Source organism: Lissotriton vulgaris, chromosome 2_2 (assembly GCF_964263255.1).
Source record: "Lissotriton vulgaris chromosome 2_2, aLisVul1.2, whole genome shotgun sequence".
Lineage (NCBI taxonomy): Eukaryota > Metazoa > Chordata > Amphibia > Caudata > Salamandridae > Lissotriton > Lissotriton vulgaris.
In genome coordinates, this window is record NC_141688.1 from 144,525,735 (window position 1) to 144,552,111 (window position 26,377).

Sequence of the window (26,377 nt, forward strand, 5' to 3'; positions counted from 1 at the left end):
AAAACGGGAGTGGAATAAGTGGGGTGCCCCCTCTCTTCTGGTGCCCAGGCAACATTCCACACACCCAGCAATTAGAGGTATTGGTCATATTATGCGTGTGGTGAAGAATCTGAATGAAGCTGTTATTTAAGTACGTTTGGCGATGGCGCTCTTCATGGAAAGGCAATGTAAAATGAAAGTGTTCAGACGGTGCCGGGGTAGTCGGCAGCAAATGTTCACGTACAGGCACCACAAGTTCGACTACCCAGGCCATAACAGCTATCACCACAATAGTTAAAACAAAGAGAAAGGCACCCAATATTTTCTTATCACGGGATGCCGTTGATGCCATAGTTCAAGAAAGTTTGTGCAAAGTCTCAAGTGGCACAAATTGTTCACAAATTGTTCACAGATTGTCTCAGATACACGTGCGTGTATACCTAAAAAAAAAGGAAAAATGCGGTGCTGAACTCCGAGGTAGCCGTTGTTTTCTTCTCCGGGCCAAGACGGGTGTCGCTACTCTGGCAGAACTGATCCCCCCCCCTTGGAATTCCCGGTTTCCGTTTCACAAACCTGGAGCGGTAACCAACCAGTCATTAACAAAAAGAACAAAAATCTTCTTATCGTGGACGCAGATCGTAGCGCTCTCTTCCGGTAGCAGATTGGTCCGGGAAGGCTCCCTCCACTTCGGCCGACGTCACAGCTGGGCTCTTTTCTTTCTCCAAGATCTCCTTATAATCAGTCAACACAGCAGGAGTCACCAGATCCGGAGAGACACGGCGACAATGTGTCGAATGCACCCACCGCTTCCTGTTCGTCACTCGTACTGCGGTGCGGGTTGCCAGGAGGACCTGCTCAGGGCCCTTCCACCTGGGCTCCAAACTGCTTGCTCTTTCAAACGAACGGACCATTACGTGGTCCCCAGGACGAAGATCGTGGCCCTCTCCAGCGGAGTTATCAGGGAGCGCTTCTCGAACCTGTTGATGAATAGAGAGCAAATCATTTGTTAATCGTGCCAAATAATCATTCATCATAACACAAGGCACATCATGTATTAATCGCGGCTTGGGCAACCCCCCAGATATTCATAGGGCGGCCAAACACCACCTCATAGGGCGTAAGGCCAGTTCGTGAGTGGGGTACTGATCTAAGAGATAGTAGTGCTAGCGGCAACGCATCTGGCCACTTCAACGATGTAGACGCCACAATTTTGGCCAGCTTAAGCTTCAACGTGGCATTGTACCGCTCGACCAAACCTGCTGACTGAGGGTGGAATACAGCATGGAACTTTTGCTGAATCCCTAACCCCTTCAGTACATATTCCACAATCTTTCCAACAAAATGGGGCCCATTATCGCTCCACAAAAACTTGCAAACTCCAAAGCGAGGAAAGAATTCCTTAAGCAACACCTTAGCTGTTGTCAAAGCCGTATTGTCTTTCGTGGGGTAGGCCTCAACCCATTTGCTAAAAGCACACACCACCACTAGGACGTACTTCAGGTTATTGCAGCGCTCGAGTTGGATGTAATCCATTTGAAGCACTTCAAACGGTGCAGAAGGTGGAACGAACCCTCCTTTCGGAGTATGGGTCCCCTTCCCAGGATTGTGTTGCAAGCACACCAGGCAGGTCTGCACTACTCTCTTTGCAGTATTTGCAATCTCCGGATGTTCCCAAACTCGTGTTAAAAGACGAGTGATTGCAAGGGCTCCGACATGGGCCAGTCCATGAGTCATCTGGACCATCGCCTGTAAGTAAGCCGCAGGCAATTTCCACTTCTCCATGTCTTTGCTTCTCCAACAACCTTCGTCATCTAGTACCCCATCTGCTGCCCAAGCCGCAAGTTCAGATTCTGTAGCTGATTTTTGAATATCCCGTATCTCTGCCCTAGCGTCACTCCATCTCTCAGCCTGTGATTGTACCACGTACATAGGGGAGCTAGTTCGGGACATAGCCGTCTGCCTTGCTATGCTGTCTGCAAAGGCATTTCCTTGGCCCACTTTATCCGTAATCTTCTTATGGGCACTGCACTTCACTATCGCTACTTTTTTAGGACTGAGCAACGCATTCAGGAGATCACGCACTAGCTCTCCATGCATAATGTGCTCCCCATGTGATGTCAGGAACCCGCGTTCCCTCCAGAGAAGCCCGAAGTCATGGGCCACTCCAAAGGCATACCGGCTGTCCGTGTATATGTTCACACATTGGCCAGCACTCAATTCGCAGGCTCTTGTTAAAGCTATCAGCTCTGCTGCCTGAGCCGATTTTTGTGGTATTCTAGCTGTTTCGACCACCGTCTTAAGAGTCGTGATCGCATATGCTGCGGAAGTCGTACCATCTGGCAGCCTCAAGCACGATCCATCAACCCACAGTTCCCCATCCACATCAGGAAGTGGCACATCCTGTAAGTCAACACGACCCTTTGTCTGTTCCTCAGTCAGGAAAACACAATCATGATGTTTTTCTTCCTGACCCTCCTCGGCCGGATAGGGCAATAAAGTCGCAGGGTTCAAAGTAGCGCATCTTTTCAGTGTTATGTGTGGCGCTAAGAGTGTCAGCTCATATCCTGTAAGTCGTGCACTCGTGAGGTATTGGGTCTTTGTTTGGTTTAACAGGGCATCTACTGCATGAGGAACTAACACCAACAATTTGTGTGATAACACTATGCCCTCACTCTGTCGTATGGCTACTGCTGTTGCCGCTACTGCTCGAAAACACCCAGGCAGCCCTCGTGCTACAGGATCCAAAATGGCAGAGAAGTATGCACATGGTCTCTGCTTATCCCCGTGTAACTGCACTAACACTGACAACGCACACCCATCATTCTCGTGCACGTATAATGTGAAAAGTTTCGTGTAGTCTGGTGTTCCTAACACGGGTGCGGAACAAAGGGCCTGTCTCAACTGTTCAAAGGCTTTCTGACATTCGTCTGTCCACTCAAGAGGCATCGGTGTAGCTTTGGACAGTAATGCTAGCAAAGGTTTTATGATATGTGAAAAACCCATGATCCATTGTCTACAAAAGGATGTCAACCCTATAAAGGCACGCACATCTCTCTGCGTGCGGGGGACTGGTGTATCTAAAATTGCTTGAATTCGATCAGATGTTAATGCCCGCCCCTCCTTAGACAACAGATGACCGAGGTAGGTCACCTGGGGTCTACAGTATTGAAGCTTTTTCTTGGAAACCTTGTGATTATGTTGTGCCAAAAAGGAAAGTAATGCAAGTGTACTCTGTTCACATTGTGCATAGGAGTCGGCGGCAAGCAAAAGGTCATCCACGTACTGGATGAGAGCAACGCCAGACTGTAATTTAAACGAATCTAGCTGCCTTTTCAAAGCCTGGCTGTAGATGCTAGGGCTTTCAGTATATCCTTGGGGAACACGACAAAATCTATATGATTTATTATTGAGCGTAAAACCAAACAGATATCTACTATCTGGGTGAACAGGGATCGAAAAGAACGCATTCTTTAAGTCAATAACACTAAAAGTGGTGGCCGTCGGTGGAACCAAAGTAAGTAAAGTCGTAATATCGGACACCACTGGATATTGGGGAATGACAATTTTGTTTATTTCACGCAAATCAATAATAAATCGGTAGATCTTGCCATCTGAGTCTCTTTTAAGAATCGGTAGAATAGGGCTGTTACAAACATTATAATGGACCTCCTCCACTACCCCTGCAGAAATCAAATCCTGAACAATATGTGTCAGTGCAATGTCACCTTCCTTCGAGATCTTATACTGTGGCACTCGTGGTAGAGGGGCCCCCTCCTTAACAGTAATGTGTATTGGTGGAATGCGCATCTCTCCCACATCCGTATCTGATGTCGCCCACAACGTGTGCGGCAGAGAGGCCAAAGCAGGAATATCGAAAATGGCATAAAATCTGTCAGGGTCAGGGCAATCATCAGGGTCAGGGTAGTTGTCGTTCAGGATAACCCGCACTCCCTCTGGAGCGCAGCGTATCGTCGCTCGGAAATATTTAAGCAAATCAATGCCCAGGATATTGTCTGGGGTATGAGGTGATAACAAAAATTGCCCAAAACTAAAGTATTTGTCAATGCATAGTGCAAGGGGCTTGGACAATGGGCTGGGGGAGGGTGTGCCATCAAACCCTACACACGTAATCATTTCGCCAGACAGGGGAGCCCTCGGAACCAAGTTTTTCGACAGCGCGCTACGAGTAGCTCCGGTGTCGACTAGAAATTGATCAGTAGAACCCAAAATACCCGCTGTTACATATGGACCTTGCTGATCTACTGGCACTTCAACTGATTCCTTACCCCATCCTACGCAATCCTATGCATGCACATAATCCTGATGTTCCACATTCTCTCCTTCCGAAATCTTATATTGATTCCGTCTATCAAACGTATTTCGTTCGTCCTGGCCACGGCCCCTCTCCTCAACCTGTCTACGATCACCTCCGCCACCTCTCGTTCCAGTATAACCTCCTCTTGACCTTCCACTGCCTCGACCACGCTGACTACGCTGTTCACGAAGTACCGGACAATCTTCGGCCCAATGCCCAAACTCCTTACAATAAGCACACTGATCCTCCGCAATGTCCGTACGACCATACGATGCGTTTCCTCCACCTCGTCTACCTCTATCATTCCCTCTACCCTGTGTTCCCCGAACCTGTGCCAACATCACCTTCGTTTTCAATTCCTTCGTCTTTTTCTCTACACTTTCTTTAGCCTCCACTTCCTGCCGCTCATAATACTGAGCCATAGTTAACAAGGACGCAGGGGTCGCCGTGGCCCAGGAACTTTCACTCGACTTCAATCGCCTTGCAATCTCCGGTAGGAGATTAGCCACATACTTATCTACAAACAAATGCCGACCCGTATCATCTGTTAAAGATTGACCACTGTAATCATGAAAGGCCTCCTCGAAGCGCGTAAAGAAATCTGAAACCGTTTCATCGGGTTTCTGTTTGCACGACGTTAACATGGTCCAATCAATCTTTTTGGAGGGAACAAGCGTTTTTAATTTATGCAAGATAGCTGCTGGGAGATCTAGTATTAGCTGACAAGGCTTACATGCTGGTTCCCTATCTAAGTCTGCAGCATTTATTTCTTTCCATGTCCCCCCCCCAAAATCGTTTCATCATTAGTTTTACGAATTTGCCTCCACATATCAGGTGGTAAAATTAGCCCAAAAAACAAATCTATATCTACAAGAGTCATCACACAAGACGATATAGCCCCCTCCACCCCTTCATAAAATGCCGCTGGATTCTTCCGAAGATCAGGTAAAGAATTTTTCAATGCCATGACATCTGCTCTATTCCATGGCGTATATACCCAATTATACACAAAATACCCTTTCGCATCCTTCGACAACTTATCCTCATCCGTACCTTCCCCTTTTGGTGGAACATACAAAGGCGCAGCTTCACGCATAGGCATAACATGCAACGCAGAACTCTTATCTGAACCACGGAGAGAACACTCTTTAGCCTGCCCATTATTCTCCAATTCGGACTCCTTTTGCCTCCTTTTCCGTTCCTGTCGCAAATGGGTTGTCTCATCCCGCAGCTTGATCAATTGCTTGAACAGGTCATCAACATCTGAAAGATCAATCACCTTTAGCTAAATTCTCACGATACACCGACAACACTTTAGGCTCAAGCGTATCAGAAAGTTCACGATATGCGTTTACAACTTCATCCGCCAGACTGGACAGAAAATACATTAATTCAAGATCCGACCACCCTTTCTTTTCCGTTAACAACTGCTCCTGAGTAACACAATGCTTATTCACTTTACGAGCCCAACTGCGTAAATGAGCGGACCTATCCGCAGTAAACCTGAGAGCCGATACCCCCTTCTGGCTCGACTGATCCTGTCCATCATCCTCAAGGTCCGCAGCCGGAGCCGTCGGCGAAACGTACGGGGGCGGTGACCGATCTAACAAAGAAAAATCATCGATTTCATTATTAAGGACAGGATAAAGTGGTCGGCGAATAGGAAACTGACCAGTCGTTTGCAAATTACGTTCCCTTTCCTCCCTTTCTTTCTTCTCCTGAGCCTCCTTTTCCTCAAGCTGTAAAGCCTTATCCCGAGCAGCCTTGCGCTGCTCTTTGTCCGCCAAGGCAACCTCACGCTTCATTCGCTCACGCGCCGCTTTCTCCCACATTCGCACGCAATCAAACATGTTTTGTCTAGACCTGCGTTGAAACATACATTGCTCTACAAATTGGATTTTACTCAAATCGTACGACCCGTGTAGGGGCCATTGCAATTCAGGATCGGCCTTGGTGTACTTATGCCATAATTTACTGTACATAATAGGTGGAAGGCCGAATTTGATATACATGTCCCTATTTGGTGTTCCCTCTGGGGGAGCCGGCTGTGATTCCGCTAACCTAATTGAGGTACCTTCTCCAAAACAACACATTCCTCGGAGTGTGCTGAAAACAGGCATGTTCAAAAAGTATCACGAAAGCGTGACACCAGACAAAAATGGCACTTACAGTTCTCCACACGATTGTGCCGCTCAAAGGAAAAAAAAACAAAGTTAGAGAAACATCTCTACATGCCTGCCTATGTGAAGTGCACTACACATATAAGTTCAAAGATCACAAATTCACAATGTTAGCTAACTCAAATCAAAGTTCCTAGAACTCGGCAAGCGTCCAAAGACTACCTCACCGATCACAAATCACAAAATTTCAGTAAGCGTCCGAAGACTACCTTACCGAACACAAATCGCAGAACTTCAGTAAGCGTCCGAAGACTACCTTACCGAACACAAAGCTTACCAAATTCTCAAATGTCCAGGTTCCAACTGCCAAGGTCTTATAAGCCAAATCAGCCAAACGGCACTTTCGCAGCGATGCAGACACTTCAAAGACTCAGTCGGAGACCGGCGCCACCTGGAAGGTCAGATCGGAAGGAAAGGAAAAAACACCGTGGCAGCCAAGACTCGGGTCACTCGTGGCAGCGCGCGCCCATGGCGGGTTTCCAAGCCTTCGTCACGACCTCTCCTTCGGGCATCCGAGTCGCCGATGAGTCCCTTCGTGGTCGCCAATTGAAGTATTTCGGGGTTCCCAAGGCCTACACGCTCCAGAGATTACCCACTTACACACAAGAACTGTTGGCACGGAAACTGTAAAAGGCAAAGAACAAGTTTATTAAGACCCCATGGGGTGGTGGTACACTCAAACAGCACCCTTCGGTAATGCAAGAGGTATCACACCGAACACCGGTGTGACCCCGTTTATATACAATTTTGGGGCAATAAAAGATAGGCGGCACAAGTAAAGACACAGTTTTAGAGACATATATGGTCATCTTTTGGAATACTGCCAGCTCATTGGAGGGTTTCAAACCCACTGGTCAGTTAGCGGCACATTCCTGAAGGTTTACGGGTCAGTGGGAACTGCGCATGTGTGGCTTGACCAGGGCTAAAAATAGCCTGTTGCTGGGCAGACCAGAGTGGTCAGTGGAACGGACAAAGGACTAAAGGGCACGTCGGCCACGAGGCCGCTCATGGTCTAAGATGGCCGCTGCACCATTCAAAATGGCGTTATCGTATATAGCCAAGTTAAGGAGGACAACGTGTAGGTTCAGCTAATCGCTAATCCGAACGGGCCAATTACGACACCTACACAGCTCCAGCGATGCACCCACCACACAGCTCCACCTACACAGCTCCACCGATGCACCCTCCACCCAACTCCACCGATGCACCCGCCACACAGCTCCACCGACACAGCTCCACCGATGCACCCACCACACAGCTCCACCTACACAGCTCCACCGATGCTCCCACCACACAGCTCCACTGATGCACCCACCACACAGCTCCACCGACACAGCTCCACCGATACACCCACCACACAGCTCCACCTACACAGCTCCAGCGATGCACCCATCACACAGCTCCAGCGATGCAGCCACCACACAGCTCCACCGACAGTTTCACCGATGCACCCACCACACAGCTCCGCCGATGCACCCACCACACAGCTCCGCCGATGCACCCACCACACAGCTCCGCCGAGGCACCCACCACACAGCTCCGCCGAGGCACCCACCACACAGCTCCGCCGAGGCACCCACCACACAGCTCCGCCGAGGCACCCACCACACAGCTCCGCCGATGCTCCACCAATGCACCCACCACACAGCTCCACCAATGCACCCACCACACAGCTCCACCAATGCACCCACCACACAGCTCCACCAATGCACCCACCACACAGCTCCACCAATGCACCCACCACACAGCTCAGCCGTGGCACCCACCACACAGCTCCGCCGTGGCACCCACCACACAGCTCCGCCGTGGCACCCACCATACAGCTCCACCGATGCTCCAACTAAGCTCCACCAATGCACCCACCAAACAGCTACACCGATGCACACACCACTCAGCGCAACCACAGCATCACTGGTTCAAATATGTTCTTTCAATTTTTCAAGCTTTCACGCTTTATTACAAATCACAAAAAATATATATATTTTCTTTCCTTTCTGCACACATTGTTGCGATTTATTTTGCCCTGCTACTTATCATTTTCTAAGCAGACCTTTAAAATTCGTCATTCCTTAAAATATAGTGTAGCTTCGGTATTAATTAAACACCGACAGGTTTAACAAAACCTTCTCCCAATGCAGATGTTAACAAACAAACCTCTCTCATTTACGGTTCGTACTATTTTCTTTTCTGTGATTTAGTTTTCCTTCCAGAATAACGTCCTACATATTTTTCTGCATGTATCTGTTGGAACAGTAGCAAGCACTTGTCATAATTTATCCAGCATCGTTAAAGGATAGATTTTTTTTTGTTTTGAGAGTTGTAATTTCCGTTAAGGCTCCCACCACACAGCTTCACCTACACAGCTCCACCAAGGCACCCACCACACAGCTCCACCGAGGCACCCACCACACAGCTCCACCGAGGCACCCACCACACAGCTCCACTGATGCACCCACCACACAGCTCCACCGACACAGCTCCACCGATGCACCCACCACCCAACTCCACCTATACAGCTCCACCGATGCACCCACCACACAGCTCACACAGCTCCACCGATGCACCCACCACACAGCTCCACCGATGCACCCACCACACAGCTCCACCGATGCACCCACCACACAGCTCCACCGATGCACCCACCACACAGCTCCACCGAGGCACCCACCACACAGCTCCACCGAGGCACCCACCACACAGCTCCACCGAGGCACCCACCACACAGCTCCACCGAGGCACCCACCACACAGCTCCACCGAGGCACCCACCACACAGCTCCACCGATGCAGCCACCTCACAGCTCCACCGATGCAGCCACCACACAGCTCCACCGATGCACCCCCACACACCTCCACCGATGCACCCACCACACACCTCCACCGATGCACCCACCACACACCTCCACCGATGCACCCACCACACATGCCCCCACTACACATGCCCCAACCACACAGCTCCACAGATGCCCCCACCACACAGCTCCACCGATGCACCCACCACACAGCTCCACCGATGCACCCACCACACAGCTCCACCGATGCACCCACCACACAGCTCCACCGATGCACCCACCACACAGCTCCACCGATGCACCCACCACACAGCTCCACTGATGCACCCACCACACAGCTCCACCGACACAGCTCCACCGATGCACCCACCACACAGCTCCACCGACACAGCTCCACCGATGCACCCACCACACAGCTCCACCGATGCACCCACCACACAGCTCCACCGATGCACCCACCACACAGCTCCACCTACACAGCTGCAGCGATGCACCCATTACCCATCTCACAGCTCCAGCGATGCAGCCACCACACAGCTCCACCGACGCACCCACCATACAGCTCCACCGTTGCACCCACCATACAGCTCCACCGTTGCACCCACCATACAGCTCCACCGTTGCACCCACCATACAGCTCCACCGATGCACCCACCACACAGCTTCGCCGAGGCACCCACCACACAGCTTCGCCGAGGCACCCACCACACAGCTTCGCCGAGGCACCCACCGCACAGCTCCGCCGATGCACCCACCACACAGCTCCGCCGATGCACCCACCACACAGCTCCGCCGATGCACCCACCACACAGCTCCGCCGATGCACCCACCACACAGGTCCGCCGATGCACCCACCACACAGCTCCACCGATGCACCCACCACACAGCTCCACCCAGCTCCACAGATGCACCCACCACCAAGCTCCACAGATGCACCCACCACCCAGCTCCATCGATGCTCCAACTAAGCTCCACCAATGCACCCACCACACAGCTCCACCAATGCATCCACTAAGCTTCACCGATGCACCCACCACACAGCTCCACCGATGCACCCACCACACAGCTCCACCGATGCATCCACCACACAGCTCCACCGATGCATCCACCACACAGCTCCACCGATGCATCCACCACACAGCTCCACCGATGCACCCACCACACAGATCCACCGATGCACCCACCACACAGCTCCACCGATGCACCCACCACACAGCTCCACCGATGCACCCACCACCCAACTCCACCGATGCACCCACCACACAGCTCCACCGGCGCACCCACCACACAGCTCCACCTACACAGCTCCACCGATGCACCCACCACACAGCTCCACTGGGGCACCCACCACACAGCTCCACCGAGGCACCCACCACACAGCTCCACCGAGGCACCCACCACCCAGCTCCACCGAGGCACCCACCACACAGTTCTACCGAGGCACCCACTACACAGCTCCACCGATGCACCCACCACACAGCTCCACCGATGCACCCTCCACACAGCTCCACCTACACAGCTCCACCGATGCACCCACCATACAGCTCCAACTACACAGCTCCACCGATGCACCCACTACACAGCTCCACTGGTGCACCCACCACACAGCTCCACCTACACAGCTCCAGCGATGCACCCACCACACAGCTCCACCTACACAGCTCCACCAATGCACCCACCACACAGCTCCACCGATGCACCCACCACACAGCTCCACCGATGCACCCACCACACAGCTCCACCGATGCACCGTCCACACAGCTCCACCGATGCACCCACCACACAGCTCCACCGATGCACCCACCATACAGCTCCAACTACACAGCTCCACCGATGCACCCACTACACAGCTCCACCGGTGCACCCACCACACAGCTCCACCTACACAGCTCCAGCGATGCACCCACCACACAGCTCCACCTACACAGCTCCACCGATGCACCCACCACACAGCTCCACCGATGCACCCACCACACAGCTCCACCGATGCACCCACCACACAGCTCCACCGATGCATCCACCACACAGATCCACCGATGCACCCTCCACCCAACTCCACTGATGCACCCACCACACAGCTCCACCGACACAGCTCCACCGACGCACCCACCACACAGCTCCACCTACACAGCTCCACCGGTGCAACCACCACACAGCTCCACCGATGCAACCACCACACAGGTCCACCGATGCACCCACCACACAGCTCCACCAATGCACCCTCCACACAGCTCCACCTACACAGCTCCACCGATGCACCCACCACACAGCTCCACCGATGCACCCACCATACAGCTCCAACTACACAGCTCCACCGACGCACCCACTACACAGCTCCACCGGTGCACCCACCACACAGCTCCACCTACACAGCTCCAGCGATGCACCCACCACACAGCTTCACCACCCAACTCCACCGATGCACCCACCACACAGCTCCACCGATGCATCCACCACACAGATCCACCGATGCATCCACCACACAGCTCTACAGATGCACCCACCACACAGCTCCACCGATGCACCCTCCACTCAGCTCCACCTACACAGCTCCACCGATGCACCCACCACACAGCTCCACCGATGCACCCACCATACAGCTCCAACTACACAGCTCCACCGATGCACCCAGCTCCACCGGTGCACCCACCCACAGCTCCATTGACACAGCTCCACCGACGCACCCACCACACAGCTCCGCCGAGGCACCCACTACACAGCTCCACCGATGCACCCACCACACAGCTCTACAGATGCACCCACCACACAGCTCCACCGATGCACCCTCCACTCAGCTCCACCTACACAGCTCCACCGATGCACCCACCACACAGCTCCACCGATGCACCCACCATACAGCTCCAACTACACAGCTCCACCGATGCACCCACTACACAGCTCCACCGGTGCACCCACCACACAGCTCCACCTACACAGCTCCAGCGATGCACCCACCACACAGCTCCACCTACACAGCTCCACCGATGCACCCTCCACCCAACTCCACCGATGCACCCACCACACAGCTCCACCGACACAGCTCCACCGATGCACCCACCACACAGCTCCACCTACACAGCTCCACCGATGCTCCCACCACACAGCTCCACTGATGCACCCACCACACAGCTCCACCTACACAGCTCCACCGATGCACCCTCCACCCAACTCCACCGATGCACCCGCCACACAGCTCCACCGACACAGCTCCACCGATGCACCCACCACACAGCTCCACCTACACAGCTCCACCGATGCTCCCACCACACAGCTCCGCCGAGGCACCCACCACACAGCTCCGCCGAGGCACCCACCACACAGCTCCGCCGAGGCACCCACCACACAGCTCCGCCGAGGCACCCACCACACAGCTCCGCCGAGGCACCCACCACACAGCTCCGCCGAGGCACCCACCACACAGCTCCGCCGATGCTCCACCAATGCACCCACCACACAGCTCCACCAATGCACCCACCACACAGCTCCACCAATGCACCCACCACACAGCTCAGCCGTGGCACCCACCACACAGCTCCGCCGTGGCACCCACCACACAGCTCCGCCGTGGCACCCACCACACAGCTCCGCCGTGGCACCCACCATACAGCTCCACCGATGCTCCAACTAAGCTCCACCAATGCACCCACCAAACAGCTACACCGATGCACACACCACTCAGCGCAACCACAGCATCACTGGTTCAAATATGTTCTTTCAATTTTTCAAGCTTTCACGCTTTATTACAAATCACAAAAAAAATGTTAATATTTCACTTCTGTTCTTGGATTTTCGTCACAATAAAAACACTGAACATAATCTTCACAAATGTTATTTACAAAAGTTCAAGCTATTGCCATTACAAATTAAATAAATTAAGTATTAATTATTTAAAAAAATTAAAAGCCATTGTTATTTGTAATATCAATACATCTAAGTCACGTAAATACAAAACATGTTGCATTGCAAATGCTATAGGTGTCACATTTGCGAAAGTTATAACTATTGGCATTGTAAATGATAAAGCTATTAATTTAGCTATTTAAAAAAAAACACATAAATAAAAATAATTCATTTATAACACCAAAAGCTCAAACACTCCTAATGCGAGCCCTATTGCATTTCCAATGCTTGTTCTTTTTATGTGCCCCAGGGGGGTGGTGCTCCCCATTTAGCTTTAAAATTAAAAACTCACCTTAAAGCTGATGCTCGGATACATACAAAGCAGTCAAACTGAAGCTTGCAGCAAATAATTTTTTTTCTAACAACCACTTCAATATTTAACTTACTAAGTATAATTCAAAAATAATTTAGCATGTTAACCACCTAATAAAAATCATATATACAGTGCTGCATAGGCTGTAATATGCTTTTAGCATTGATGTGTGTGGATGAACTTTGCACAGTAAGTAAAAATATTTTAGAGGCATCATGAGTTAGGACAGATGTTGCCATGTGTAAGGTCATTGCAACATGCAAAGCAGAAATCTGTGTTTTTTTCACACAAGTGTAATTGTACTCTGGGAACAACATGGAAGCTGGCCTTTTCACGGAAGTGACAAATGTTTGGACGTGTGTTTTAGTTGCTACTCTAAATAACCTGTCCTATTGAACCACATATATTTTTGCCTCACTGACCTATTAAATACTAAAATGTTAAGTATAAATTAAATATTTGTCCACTCAATTGAAAGTGGTTTCTGTTAAAGTAAATTACATTAGTGGTTATAGAAATGTCGAGTAAAACATTTCACTGAAGAAAAAGGAATGTTGGTCTATCTTTTGAGATGGAGATTGTACCCCATATTACGACTCAAGATAGTGGATAGTTTTTTAACGATTTATCATGAGTTTTTTCTTTTTCTTTTTTTTTAAACTGTGAAGTATGAGGGTCTTTGTGAGAATGATCAAAACACTGTGTTTTCCCCCCAAAGGTGCCCGTAAACACCGTGCTCGAGAACCACAGATGGATGCCATAAATAGCAAATGTGCTCTGGTCAAGCCTTATCAGAGTAAGTGTTTAGTGTGCTTTGGGTACATTGATAATTGACTTGGATTTGAGCTGATTTATATGTTTGCTCATTGGAATTTATTTTTACAAGTGGTCGCTGATATAAATGTTATTGATTTCATCAAGTGTCATTTAAATTTAGCTTCGCCCGTTGTCTAACGATTTAAGTCGTCTTAAAAAAAATTATGTTCGTTCTGAAGTTTAAAGGATGTTTTTTATTTGTTGTTTCATTGTCCTTGTGTGCAAACCATGTTGCTGTACTTCTAATAGATCCTACCACCAGCTTCACTCCACTGCCTTTGTAGTTCTGGCTACCAAGTACAGCTTTGATAACGTTTTTCATTAAATATAAACTCCTCAGGATACGACGAACCTGACGTTGGTATCCATGGTTTGTTTATTTTATAAATTTCACGAAGAAAATAATGAAATGTCTATGTTCATTATTTTATTTGATTTCAAAACAGACAATGTTGCATTTTCAGCATCTTTTAAAATTGTATTTGAAATAATTAACAAACACTATTGTTAACGGTGGAAATCTTTGCCCTTCGGAAAGCACTAGATATACACTTTTTGCCATAGATTTGAATCTTCAACATTACAGGCGCCCAGGATCATAGGAGATACGATGCCCAGTGATTATGATTACATTAAAGAATTCAAGTGAGTTTAGGGTTTCAAAGAGTTTTCCAATGAACCTGATTTGATTCTGAGAATGATGCGTGAACAAATCAAACAGCTAGCTTACCGAGTTCGGAGACCTGCTAGCTAGATCAACTTAGGACAAGAAGTACAATACTATATCATACTAGGGAATACGAGCACAGTATCTCCCCTCAGAAAAAGCAGAGCGCCCAGAGAGCTTTCTTTGAGTCAGTGGCTGTATTAGAAGAGATGAAGGGAGCTCTGCAGGACAGCACAGCTGTTTCTTTCTCGACCTGTTTTTAGGGTAAAAGACAGCGTCTTTCCCTGCAGTGGTCCCAGAGCCCACAGCACACCAGCAGGGCGTTGGGAGCTGGCAGGACAGAATGCTTCTTTTATTGACCTGTAACATTATATATAGAGCTTGCAATGGGAGCATTCAGATTGGAAAGGAAGCATTCAGATTGGATGGTGTACCACCACACTTTCGGATCCTCATTGTCGACCTTCCATTATTTTGAATTGCAGGATACTGATTGACCATAATTTTGGATTGGCTTTAATTCAGATGCTAAAAATTGGACAGGGAAATGTACTTCTGCAGTGTTTTCTCCGTGTACCTTAATTGCTTTAAAGTCAAATGTTTGTCCTTTATTTATTTTCCTTATCTCATCATGAACCAAAACTAATCGCGGACTGTTGCACTTTTCTCTAAACAAGGCTCCCAGTTAGGCTGAAATGAGTCAACCACAGAAAAAACGGTGGCATTTGGCAAAAGTTAGAACTTTATATAACACATTGTGCTTTTTGTGATTTGATCTAAATGCTTAGAGCCATTTTCAAGTGCTCAGGTTCTGCTTGAAGGCGTTCAAAAGTTATGTATGTCTGAACAGTTGCTCCCTTGGTACCATCAATTTCAAATAAAAATAGATGCCTTTGATTGGCCGGGATTTTTCTTTTGTCCCCCATTGGCCTTTTGTGGTACTGTAGGACCGAATGGCTGGTTAGCTGCAGCCAAGAGAAAAATGCTGCAACCACCATTACAGAACCCAAGGAATCGGTCTCCGGAGCCTAGAAATGGGTAAGAAATTGACCCAGACCCCCTTTTCGGTACCCAGATCCAAAAATAAAAATAAATACCATGGAGCCCAGCATGACCCTTCCATGTGGTACTGAGATACTTCTGCAGGAGTACCTTCCTCTGGTAATTTTACACAGTACCTCTCTACCATATGGATGAACCTTAAGTGGGGACACTGCTGTACCTGCGCGAAACAAAAACAAACAAAAAATGTGTTGGCAGGGTGATGGGCATCCATGGGATTGCAGGCACATGTCCTTTGGCCAAACCCACAACCCGCTGAGCATAGCAGAAGGACGTACACACCCAGGGGGGTAGTTAGTCAGTGGTGAAAGGGGGTGTTTAGGCATAGGGTCTAGTCAGAGGACAGGTCCAACAGCCAAATGGCCATACTCAATGGGAGGTTGGCCACTCACACTATAGCCAAAAAAAAACAGGCCCTTATGTGAAGCTCTAAGGTGAACTACCCACTGCGCTCGGCGAACACAAAGTACAACGTAGGGTTCCACACAATACAGTGGAGGGTTGTCTGAGGGGGGGTTAGGCATGAGGAAGTTGGGTACTGGGGTCTGCTTGCAGGTTAGCTCTGTCCCCAACACCCTTGCTGTGGATGGTTGGGGTTGACACTGTTTGGAGGAATGGTTAGTTATCAGTACTTCTGCAGTACCTGTAATGGAGGTTGAAGGAAAGTGATACTTTTTTTTACATGGTCACCTCCACTTTTTGCTCACTGGTAATGGTGTTGATTGGTAGTACACTGTGTCCCTGCTAACCAGTCCCCAGTGCCAGTACTCTTTCCCTAAAAACAAGACAATTGCAATAGTATCCCAGTTGGCAAGGATTTTAGCACCTCTGTAAGTCCCTAGTAAATGGTACCCCTGGTACCCAGGGCACGGTACTAAAGAGGGTCCCTAAGGGCAGCAGCATGAATAATGCCACATTAAGGAAACTACACACAAACAGCATGCAGACTGCCTTTGCAGGATGCATAAAAGAGCGCAAACCATTCAGAAAACAGGACATTGCACACTCACTGGGTGCCGTGTCCTTGTACACTGCATATACTATATGTAAGTCACCACTACAGCAGACCTTAGAGTCCTAAAGTAGGGTGCATTATATTACATGCGATGGCACATCTGCATAAGCAGATGTGTCCCTGTAATGCCTAGTTCCATTGCTAGAGATTGCAAATGATCAGGAAGCCATCTTAAGGTCCTCAATCAATCAGGATTTATTAAGCACAGCTAATCACCCTATAACGTATCCAGGCCCTTGCAGGCCTCAGAGACATAATCGAACAGCCAGGGCTTGAGGGCCATTCGGAATTCCCAGTGAGGTGATGGTCCAGAGTTGCGTGGGGAGGCTGAGGTGGGGTGTGAAGTGAGTTTGTTGGGGAAGGCCGAAGATGAGTCTGGCTGTGTGGCATTCTGTATGTCTGAAGTCTCTGTAGAAGGTGTGCAGCGATTCCGATGTAGAGTGAATTGCTGTAGTCCAGTTAGCTGGTGATGAAGTGTGTGAGATTTGGTGCGTCTCGTGTTTGCGGGTAGTCACTTGAAGATCTTAACGTGGCATGGGCAGAGTGAGGAAGCAGGCAGAGGAGACCGAGTTGATCTGTGATTTCACGGTGAGCTTGTCAATAATGAGTCTGAGGTTTCTGGCGTGGTTGGAGGGAGTGGATGTGGGTCCTAGGTCGGATGGCCACCAGGAGTCGTTTCATGTATTGCTGCTGTTGCCAAAGATCAGTACTTCTGTCTTATCTGTGTTCAGCTGCAGGCAGTTGTTGTTCACCCAGTCGTCGACGTTTGTCATGCTTCTCTTGGAAGTTGGTTCTAATGGTGGTAGGGTCGTTGGTGAGTGAAAGGAGGAGTTGGATGTCATCTGCGTAATAAATTATGTTGAGACCGTGTTATCCGGCGATCTTCGCCAGCAGGGTCATAGATGCATTGAAGAGCATTGGGCCGCGGGATGAGCCCTGGGGGACATCGCAGGTGATGATCTTGGGTTTAGAGGTGAAAGGTGGGAAGTAGATTCTCTGGGTACTTCCTGTGAGAAAGGAGGTGATCCAACTTAGGGCGTCCCCTTTTTATAACCTCACATGAGGCAGACTGTGTCAATACGGTACCCTCAGGCCTCTTTAGGAGACAGTCCAATGAGTACAGAAACCCTGAGTCTTTTATGCCCAGTTTATTGCTGAGTTAGCATGAAGACTCAAAAAGAGGCAGTACAAGTAAGCACACAAATAGCTATTACACATATAAAGACTAACAGAAAATACATAGTCAACAAAGTAGGAGGAGTAACAGAGTTGCTGATATCAGTTAAAATCGCCTGACAGTTACTCAAAGAGCAGGTGCATTCTACCAGCAAGGCCTTTTTGAGCATGTGCAGTGCTCTGGCTCAGTACTGAAGGAGTTAACTGACTGATGAAACAAGCAGAATACAAGGGCTGGCAATAGTGAAGCACATGGCTAACTAAAATGGCTCGACACGAAACACTAAACTTTAGGGAGGGTCAGAGGCCTAAATTTATAGACTCTACAGAGCATACAGCCCAGTACTAATTATTCATAACACACACATACCCTGGAGTCTCAATCCAGCAAAGACAAAGGGAGACTAATTATCCCATAACTACCCAAAATATAAAAAATTTGTACGGATTTCCATCACTCACCAGTCCTGGTGACATGCTTCATCATCTGGGTCTCCTTTAACAGGGCTAACACTCCACCCTAATGGTGGAGGAGCCCAAGGATGTTTTCAAAATATACAACAATCCAGATGTGAGCAAGATGTTAACGTATCGAGTGTATGGGAAGAAGAATGTGCAGTGCAAAGAAAGTGTAATGTGAATGTTAAAATTGTTGCGTAATATGACTGCAATTTTTATTCTTAGACTATTACGAACAAATGTTAAAAACAGTGCAAATTAACGGTTTCAATAAATAGCCGTCCCTCAATATATGTTGGTCAACATGTTTCAGCACTTGTGAGGGCAAAAAATGTACCCAGTGCTTTTGTCAGGACCTCTAAAGAATTAATTGCTACTGCAACAGTGAACAAAATAACGTGAATTTTAAGAAAAGGATACACTGTGAGTCAATTTTCTCACAGTTGCCAAACTTCTCATCCTTTGGATAGATCTATAGGAGAGATAAGAAGTATACCTGGTAGTTTAGGATTACAGAACCATGTCTCTCGAAACTATGGGGCTAAGGATAGCCCTCAGGTCAGACTAATCAATAGGCAGTATAAACTCCATTGAATCTTACCTCAAAGGTATGGAGAAATCTCCTCACCCCACGTGGCAACAGCTCAGGGCGAAAGGAGGCACCGCTCTATGGAAAAAACAGAAACACCGAAACTTGATTCAGAGGGTGTGCCGTTTCCTCACAACATTAAAAACACAAATATAGTCCTCCACAACAACACTAGAGAGCTCTCACTACTTAACAACTCACTTGTCTACTATTAAGGGCATGTCTAGTGTTATTATGGCTCATAGGTTAAACCTAGCAGTTGATCAACATACCTTGTGAAAAACTTAATTCTTTGCGTGTCAACACCAAGGGCTTAAAGTTAACACGACCTTTTGTTTTTTCATACGTCTACACACTGAGCCCCAAAACATATGTGATACACGGTATGGAAACATGCATGTAGGCATGAAAACTATCACGCCAAGTTACTGGAGCCTGTCGACTGTGTAGCTACTGCTTGCCCTGTAGGCATCAGGCAGGACATGCGCGCAAATGTTAAGTATCATGGGCCTGCATTCCTTCTAGTCCATTGCTGAGGGATTATCATAAGGTCTGTCTATTACCACTATCAAGCTGAGAACTGCTTAGCGAATCATTCAAAGGCATATCGCTATCTCAGCATGTCATAGCTCACTTGCCAAAAATGTGTCAAATTAATTCTTTAGCGGTCCTGACGAAAGCACTGGGTACATTTTGTGCCCTCACAAGTGCTGAAACATGTTGACCAACATATATTGAAGAACGGCTATTTATTGAAACCGTTCATTTGCACTGATTTTTAACATTTGTTCGTAATAGTCTAAGAATAAAAATTGCAGTCATATTACGCAACAATTTTAACATTCACATTACACTTTCTTTGCACTGCACATTCTTGTCTTCCCATACACTCGATACATTAACAACTTGCTCACATCCGGATTGTCGTATATTTTGAAAACATCCTTGGGCTCCTCCACCATTAGGGTGAAGTGTTAGCCCTGTCAAAGGAGACCCAGATGATGAAGCATGTCACCAGGACTGGTCAGCACCCCTCACACAGGCCGTCATAACAATATACGCTTCATCTATAGGATAGGGTGTACACATGGGCTCCCACATAGGTGAATGGTAAACACAGAAATCAACCGGACACATCAATTACCTGGACCTGAGAACTATTTCCTAGCACTAAAGACTTTCTCTAAGCCAATGGCTTAACAAGATAGGACAAGTACTAACGAACAGCACAGCCACGATGCAGTATCTACCAGAAAGCATCTGGAGATGGGCCATTTCAAGTAGCGTCGTGCTGACAGTGAACCGTGTTTCAGGGATAAAGAAAAAAACGCTGACAAGTGAAGCTCTCACGAGTGAAAGCGAAAACAATCTGAGAAAGACAGTCTTCAATGGCTGGGAAATGCCACAGTTAGACGTTTGAGCAACCCTAATAAATGCGAAATGGCAGTCCTTCACATCAAGGCACTATCGCCTTCAATTTCTTGGGCATGAGATTGAGAGTGGTAAGCTGGTTCAGGAGGCTTCTCCCCTCTACCAGTAATTCCAACAGTCCTGGAGGAGTTTAGCGCCTCCAACATGATATTGATCTCATTGGCTCCCAGGTGGTCTCGACAGTCCTTTTTTCACACCTATTGCAACTGTTAAAGCAAGTATGTAACGATACCTCTGCGCAAAGTCACCCAAGTTTAGTCATTTAAACTTACCTGAGAATACACTGAGCGTTATTAAGGAGGCGCGTAGACCATCTGTTAGAATATGAAATTCCCTGGAGTGGAAATGGTATCGGATATTATGCCAAGCGAACAAGATTTGAGAACACGTACATCAGAGCACTGTCTTAGTTGGTACCTCAATAACTTAACTTATGCTTCACTAAGGGCACCGTTATCATTTATTGCAGTTCATCTGAGAGGATTACATGCTAAGCAAGTCTTCTCGTTAGCACTAGTCAAAAGGTTCATGGAAGGAGCCAAAAGTCTCTCCTTGCACTGTCGGGGCCTCCGCCTCAGTGAAGACTCAATGTTGTGTTATCAGGCTAGATGAAGGCACAGTCTGAGCTTTAAAAAGAAATCTTCACTTTACCATCAGACGTTAACAGCAGTCTTCTTACTGATAATCAAACAATTAGAAATAATTAGCAAAATACACTCAAGGCATTTATAATCCTATACAAGGATAAGGTGAACATGAGTAGTAAAGCATACAAGTGACCACTGAAACAACTGATATGGATGCAGGACATGGGAAACCAAACAATAACCAAATAACCCGTCAACCCAGAGTTCCTGAAATAAAATACCAAATGCATAGTACAAAAGGTCCAACGACTCATGTAGAGATAAACAGAAACTAGTACGTTTCTAATTTTACACATGCATTTTATTACACCGACCGGCTTATTCACATCGTTTGATATTTTTCTACTTTGACAATCCTTTATAGTTCATCAAAGTTTCACAGCACATATTTTTTCATAAATGCATTTCTTAGAAAATGAATACAAAAGATGAAAGTTAAAATATAAATTTCCCCAAACCAACAAGCCATAGCAGTAAAAAAGCAGTCATTCATACACTTACTGCCACAAAGGCACAGATGAGTACATTAAAATATCTCAACATCGTAGAGTGTCTGATCACCATAGTATGACCAATATCAGGGGTACATTTTGTGGGTATTCAGTGTCCAGGCGCTTATTGTTCTTTTGCCTGCCTATCAGGAGAACACTCCCTAAATTCTTGCTTAAGTCAACGTTTCACATTAAACATTGCAGAACCCTCCCAGCCTTCTTCAGAGGCCTTCCAGTGCAGCCGAACAGTCATTGCACACCCTAAATATATCAAAAGAGCAATTATTACTGGATGTAGGTTGCACGTAACTCCAGGAAAACCTAAAAGTGCTAAACAGGACACTGAACACAGGCCTTATGTACAGCTGTGCCTATAAATACTGTTGCTAGATGTATAGTTCAAACCATTGAACTGGTGTTTTCGTTAGCCTACAAAATACTAGTGACCAGACTAAGGCCACATTGAGCTAGGAAGAAGGGGCTTGGCTAGGAGTTATGGCCAATGGCTCCCTGCAGTACATCTGAAGGGCAGCCACATTGTCCTCACAACACACTTTCGCCAAGCACTGTGTAGACCTGGAATCATGCACAGATGGTGCAGTTGGCCTAACAGTACTGAGAAATCTGTGCACCTCCACTCACTCTTATAACCTCATCCGAAGGGGAGATTATATCGCTCCGTGCAATGCTTGTGAATCCAGCAGAGATTTCACCCTGCAAAAGAAGTCACTTATGTGCAGTAATGGTTTTGCAGTTTGGAGCTCTTCTAGATTCACATGCAACCCTCCGGCCTCTCTATCGAAGGAGGTTTGCATGTGAATCTAAGATGGGGGCAGGAGCATTATAGACACCCGCTCACAAAATTAAACCTACTTCCATGCAGGCCCGGTTCTAGCGAGTGGGCCGGGTGGGCCAGGCCCACCCAAACATGAGCCTGGCCCACCCAAACATGAACCGTGGCCCTGACATCAGGGGGGCAACAGCAAATGGCCACGGCAATTAAAACGTTCATTTGAAAGTTATTTTTCTTATTTTTCTAGGAGTTGCGTGATTGGGCCTGGGCTTTTTCTCACGGGCACCGCCAATCACGTATCTCCTTGTAGGAAGGTGGGTTGTGTCCCCGCCCACTTGTGCAGGTACAGGGGCATGGGGAAGGGGAGAAATCCTCTTTGGCACCGGGTAATGTGTGCGCACTGTCCTAATGCATTATTGCATTTATTATTATTATTGCATTTCTTATATAGCGCCAGAATCAACCCCCGAAGGGGTATCTCCGCGCTTGCCTTGGGAACCCGTCCTGGTTTTTCCCTGTGAGATAGCCCCTACAGGGCATCCCCAAGGTGAAAGCCAGGCATCCCGCCGCGGGGGGGCCGTTGTGGAGATTAAGCAAGCTTAATGCCCAGAGTTGCATAGTGTGAGCCCATGATTAGGTCAGGCACCGAAGCGAGAATTATCGAGTCCGTGGACATTTGAGCTCAACACCCTGCCGCGTCGGGAATCGAACCCTGGTCCCGGGTCTGACCTCTGCTTCAGGGTCTGCCTGCTCTAACCAGTGAGCCACACTTCTCCACATGCATGTATATTTCAGCGCTGGAAAAAAGAAGTTTGTTGATCCACATTCACCTTTCCTGACCCCTTCAGTTGTTTATGAGATCGGGCTGTGCCACAGAGTTTGAACGGAGCAGTTAAGAGAACGTGTTGCTATTGTTCCGTTTTTAGGTCTCGTAGCGATACAGCGCGTCAGCGCTGTACTCGCCGAGATCTTTTGTCACGGACTGTGCTTCCCAGGAGACCGCCTCGGCCACGCGCATTGCCTCTTCAAGGAGGCGATTTCCGCTGGCCACGCGCTCGCGAACGCGCTCAGCTGCTGTCTCCTGGGAAGCAGCAAAACCACACTCTAATGCGCAGAAACAGCGACAGACACACACACGAGCGCTCATGCACGCACCCACACATACAGAGAACACACCCCCGCCGTCGCATACACACACACACACACACGTGCACCGAGCATCCCCCCCCACCCACCCCTCCGCCCTCGCACCCCCCCCCCCACCCCTCCGCCGTCGCGCACACAGACACACACACACGCACACATACAGGCATCCCCCCCCCCCCCTTCCCCGCTCACCGGTCAACGGCCCTCCGGACTTGTGCCGCCTCCGACCGCGGGGCTCTCCCTCGGTGCTCCTCCAGGCACTCCGTGGGCGCGGGCTTCACAAAACGGAAGTCCCGCCCCACGATAGGTTTCGTTTTGTCAGTCCCGCCCCACGATAGGTTTCGCATGCAGCTTGTCTGTCTGCTGGGCCGGTGTCAGCTCGGTTTGTATCCTCGTCTCTCCTCGCTGTAGTCCGTGATGTGGCAGTAACTTGTACAGCTAGTGCATTGGTGAGTAAGTCAGTATTCAAAAGCAGAAAGAGCCGGAGGTCCGGGGTTGGGGGTCCAACTGGCGTGCACACACGCTCCCAGGCAGTCTGCACTTTCCCATTAACGAACTCAGTAGACAGCTCCTGCATTACCTCACTATAGTTGTCTTCAAAACGTACTACAGTCGCCTTACAACAGAGATTAACATCAATAAGTTAGAATAAAAACTGTGAGGTATCATCAACATACAGAAGTACAATGTATCCGCCCTCGTTCTCCCCTCAAAAGAAACAGATGCAAAGCCAATAGGTCTCCTGTTGGCTGCTGACGTTTTTACTTTGCCAATGCTGATTTTGTTTGCGAATGTTTTTTGTATTGAAGGCACGGATTGCATGGAAACAAAGATTGCTAAAAAGGCTATATATTTTATGTAAAAGCACACAACAGTCGTCGCTAGAACTGAAAAGGACTACATATTGTATGCATGTGCACACTGAGGAACTACCGACTTCCATCGCTTACAATCAAGTAAGCCAATGGCTGAAGTGGACTGGCACTGTGTAGAATGTCGTTAGCTGTGGTGGGCGGGAAGCAAAACATTAATGACTACAGCACACCAACAGATGAAAAGGGCCGGCTGAAAGGCACTCTAGAGGAGTATGTATTGTATATATTTTTTTTATTTAAAAAAACGACTATTTCAGAATATTAAATGTATAAGGGGAACAATCTAATAACTACATTTAATTTGAGTGCCATTTAAAAAAGGGTGACTTGGATGGAAATCAGATGTCTGAGTTTCAGGTAGACAGAAAAGAATCATCAGTTCGTATATTCTGGCAATATCTTTGCTAGAAAGAATGGAGACACAATCAAGAGAAATGGTTGCGATCCAGAGCAGTTACTTGGAGTAAGGATGAGTAAATGTGCTTCGTGCTGGGGCAACATATTCGTGAACTATGACTTGGGTGACTTAAAGTCATAAGACAAGGAGGGCGCATGGGTACGCACGCATGTTTATATTGATGACAGATGGCTCTGGCGTGGCCTAGTGCTGTGTACCACAAAAGTGACCCTTCTGAGTCGATTTTGTGAGGATTGGGCGGAAATCGTGTTATGAAGTGTCAGTGAATGTTCTAAAAACGCATTTCCTAGAGATCGGTTGAAGGGACGTTGGTTGTTGTAAGTACCATAAACATGAATAGGCAATGATAATATTATTTATTTAGGAAGTTTGCAGAGAAAATTCTGGCTTTGTGCTTTAATTGTTGTAAATAGCACGCTGCGCGTAATTTTTTTCCCCTCCCTAATGTAAACATCTCCCGTGTTGTTCTCTGTCGCCTGTGCCCCCTTCCTTTAGTGATTCTCCTTGTGCTTCGCTCCACCACCTACACCCACCCTCCCCATGTTGCTTTCATGATAATCTCCATACCCTCCCTCGTATTACTTGTATGTGAACTCCGCCCCCCCTAACAACCCGCCGCCCTACCCCCAGTTATTCCCCTCCACCTTCACCCACCTACATTCCCCATTGCTTCAGGATGTTGGTCTAAACTCTAAAGTAAACGTTTGGCTGCAAAGCATAGCATTATTTAATCATTTTTGTTTTATTTACTGATCCATCTCGGATAGGTAAATAACGAGAAATAAACACCTACGTCATTTCGTAGGCATGCGCATTCATGCTGTAGACATGTGCCTACCTACAAAATGACACAGCAGCTGTGTCATGCTTTTTTTTCTTTTAAAATAGCCAATGCTGCACAGCATACGCGAAGCGGTGAAGCATGGCTAAAAAGGCTTGGCAAAGCCAATAGGATTATTAGTAAGGACCTAGTGTTTTTTTCAGTGTTCAATTTCATACATGCTAGTAACTTTTTAAAAACTTTTTATTTATTTGAATTTCTGTGCATCATTTAAAATGTGTGCATGGCATGATTAGTTTTTTTTTTTTTAATTACACTAGCATTGTATTCTCGTGTTCAATGCTGATGCAATGTAAGTTTATGTATATAAAGCTTCATTAACGTATGATCACTATGAAGATAATTTTGTGACTTGAATTGTATATAAATTGTTGTTAAGCATGATTATTCACTTTAGAGTTTAAGTAGGATTTAATAAACCAAATAAGCTACACTTCTAATTCAGTATATAGCATCTAATTTTTCTACGTTTA

At 47.9% G+C, this 26,377-nt stretch overlaps 1 protein-coding gene across 1 annotated transcript in view; it reads left to right on the plus strand.

Moving 5' to 3' along the window:
- Positions 1-26,377, plus strand: part of KIF18A (kinesin family member 18A) — a 312,020-nt gene that overhangs the window by 206,152 nt on the left and 79,491 nt on the right. The window contains exon 14 of the mRNA XM_086959474.1: positions 14,197-14,274. Coding sequence (XP_086815600.1) covers positions 14,197-14,274 — 78 coding nt within the window. The remainder of the gene's footprint in view (positions 1-14,196; positions 14,275-26,377) is intronic.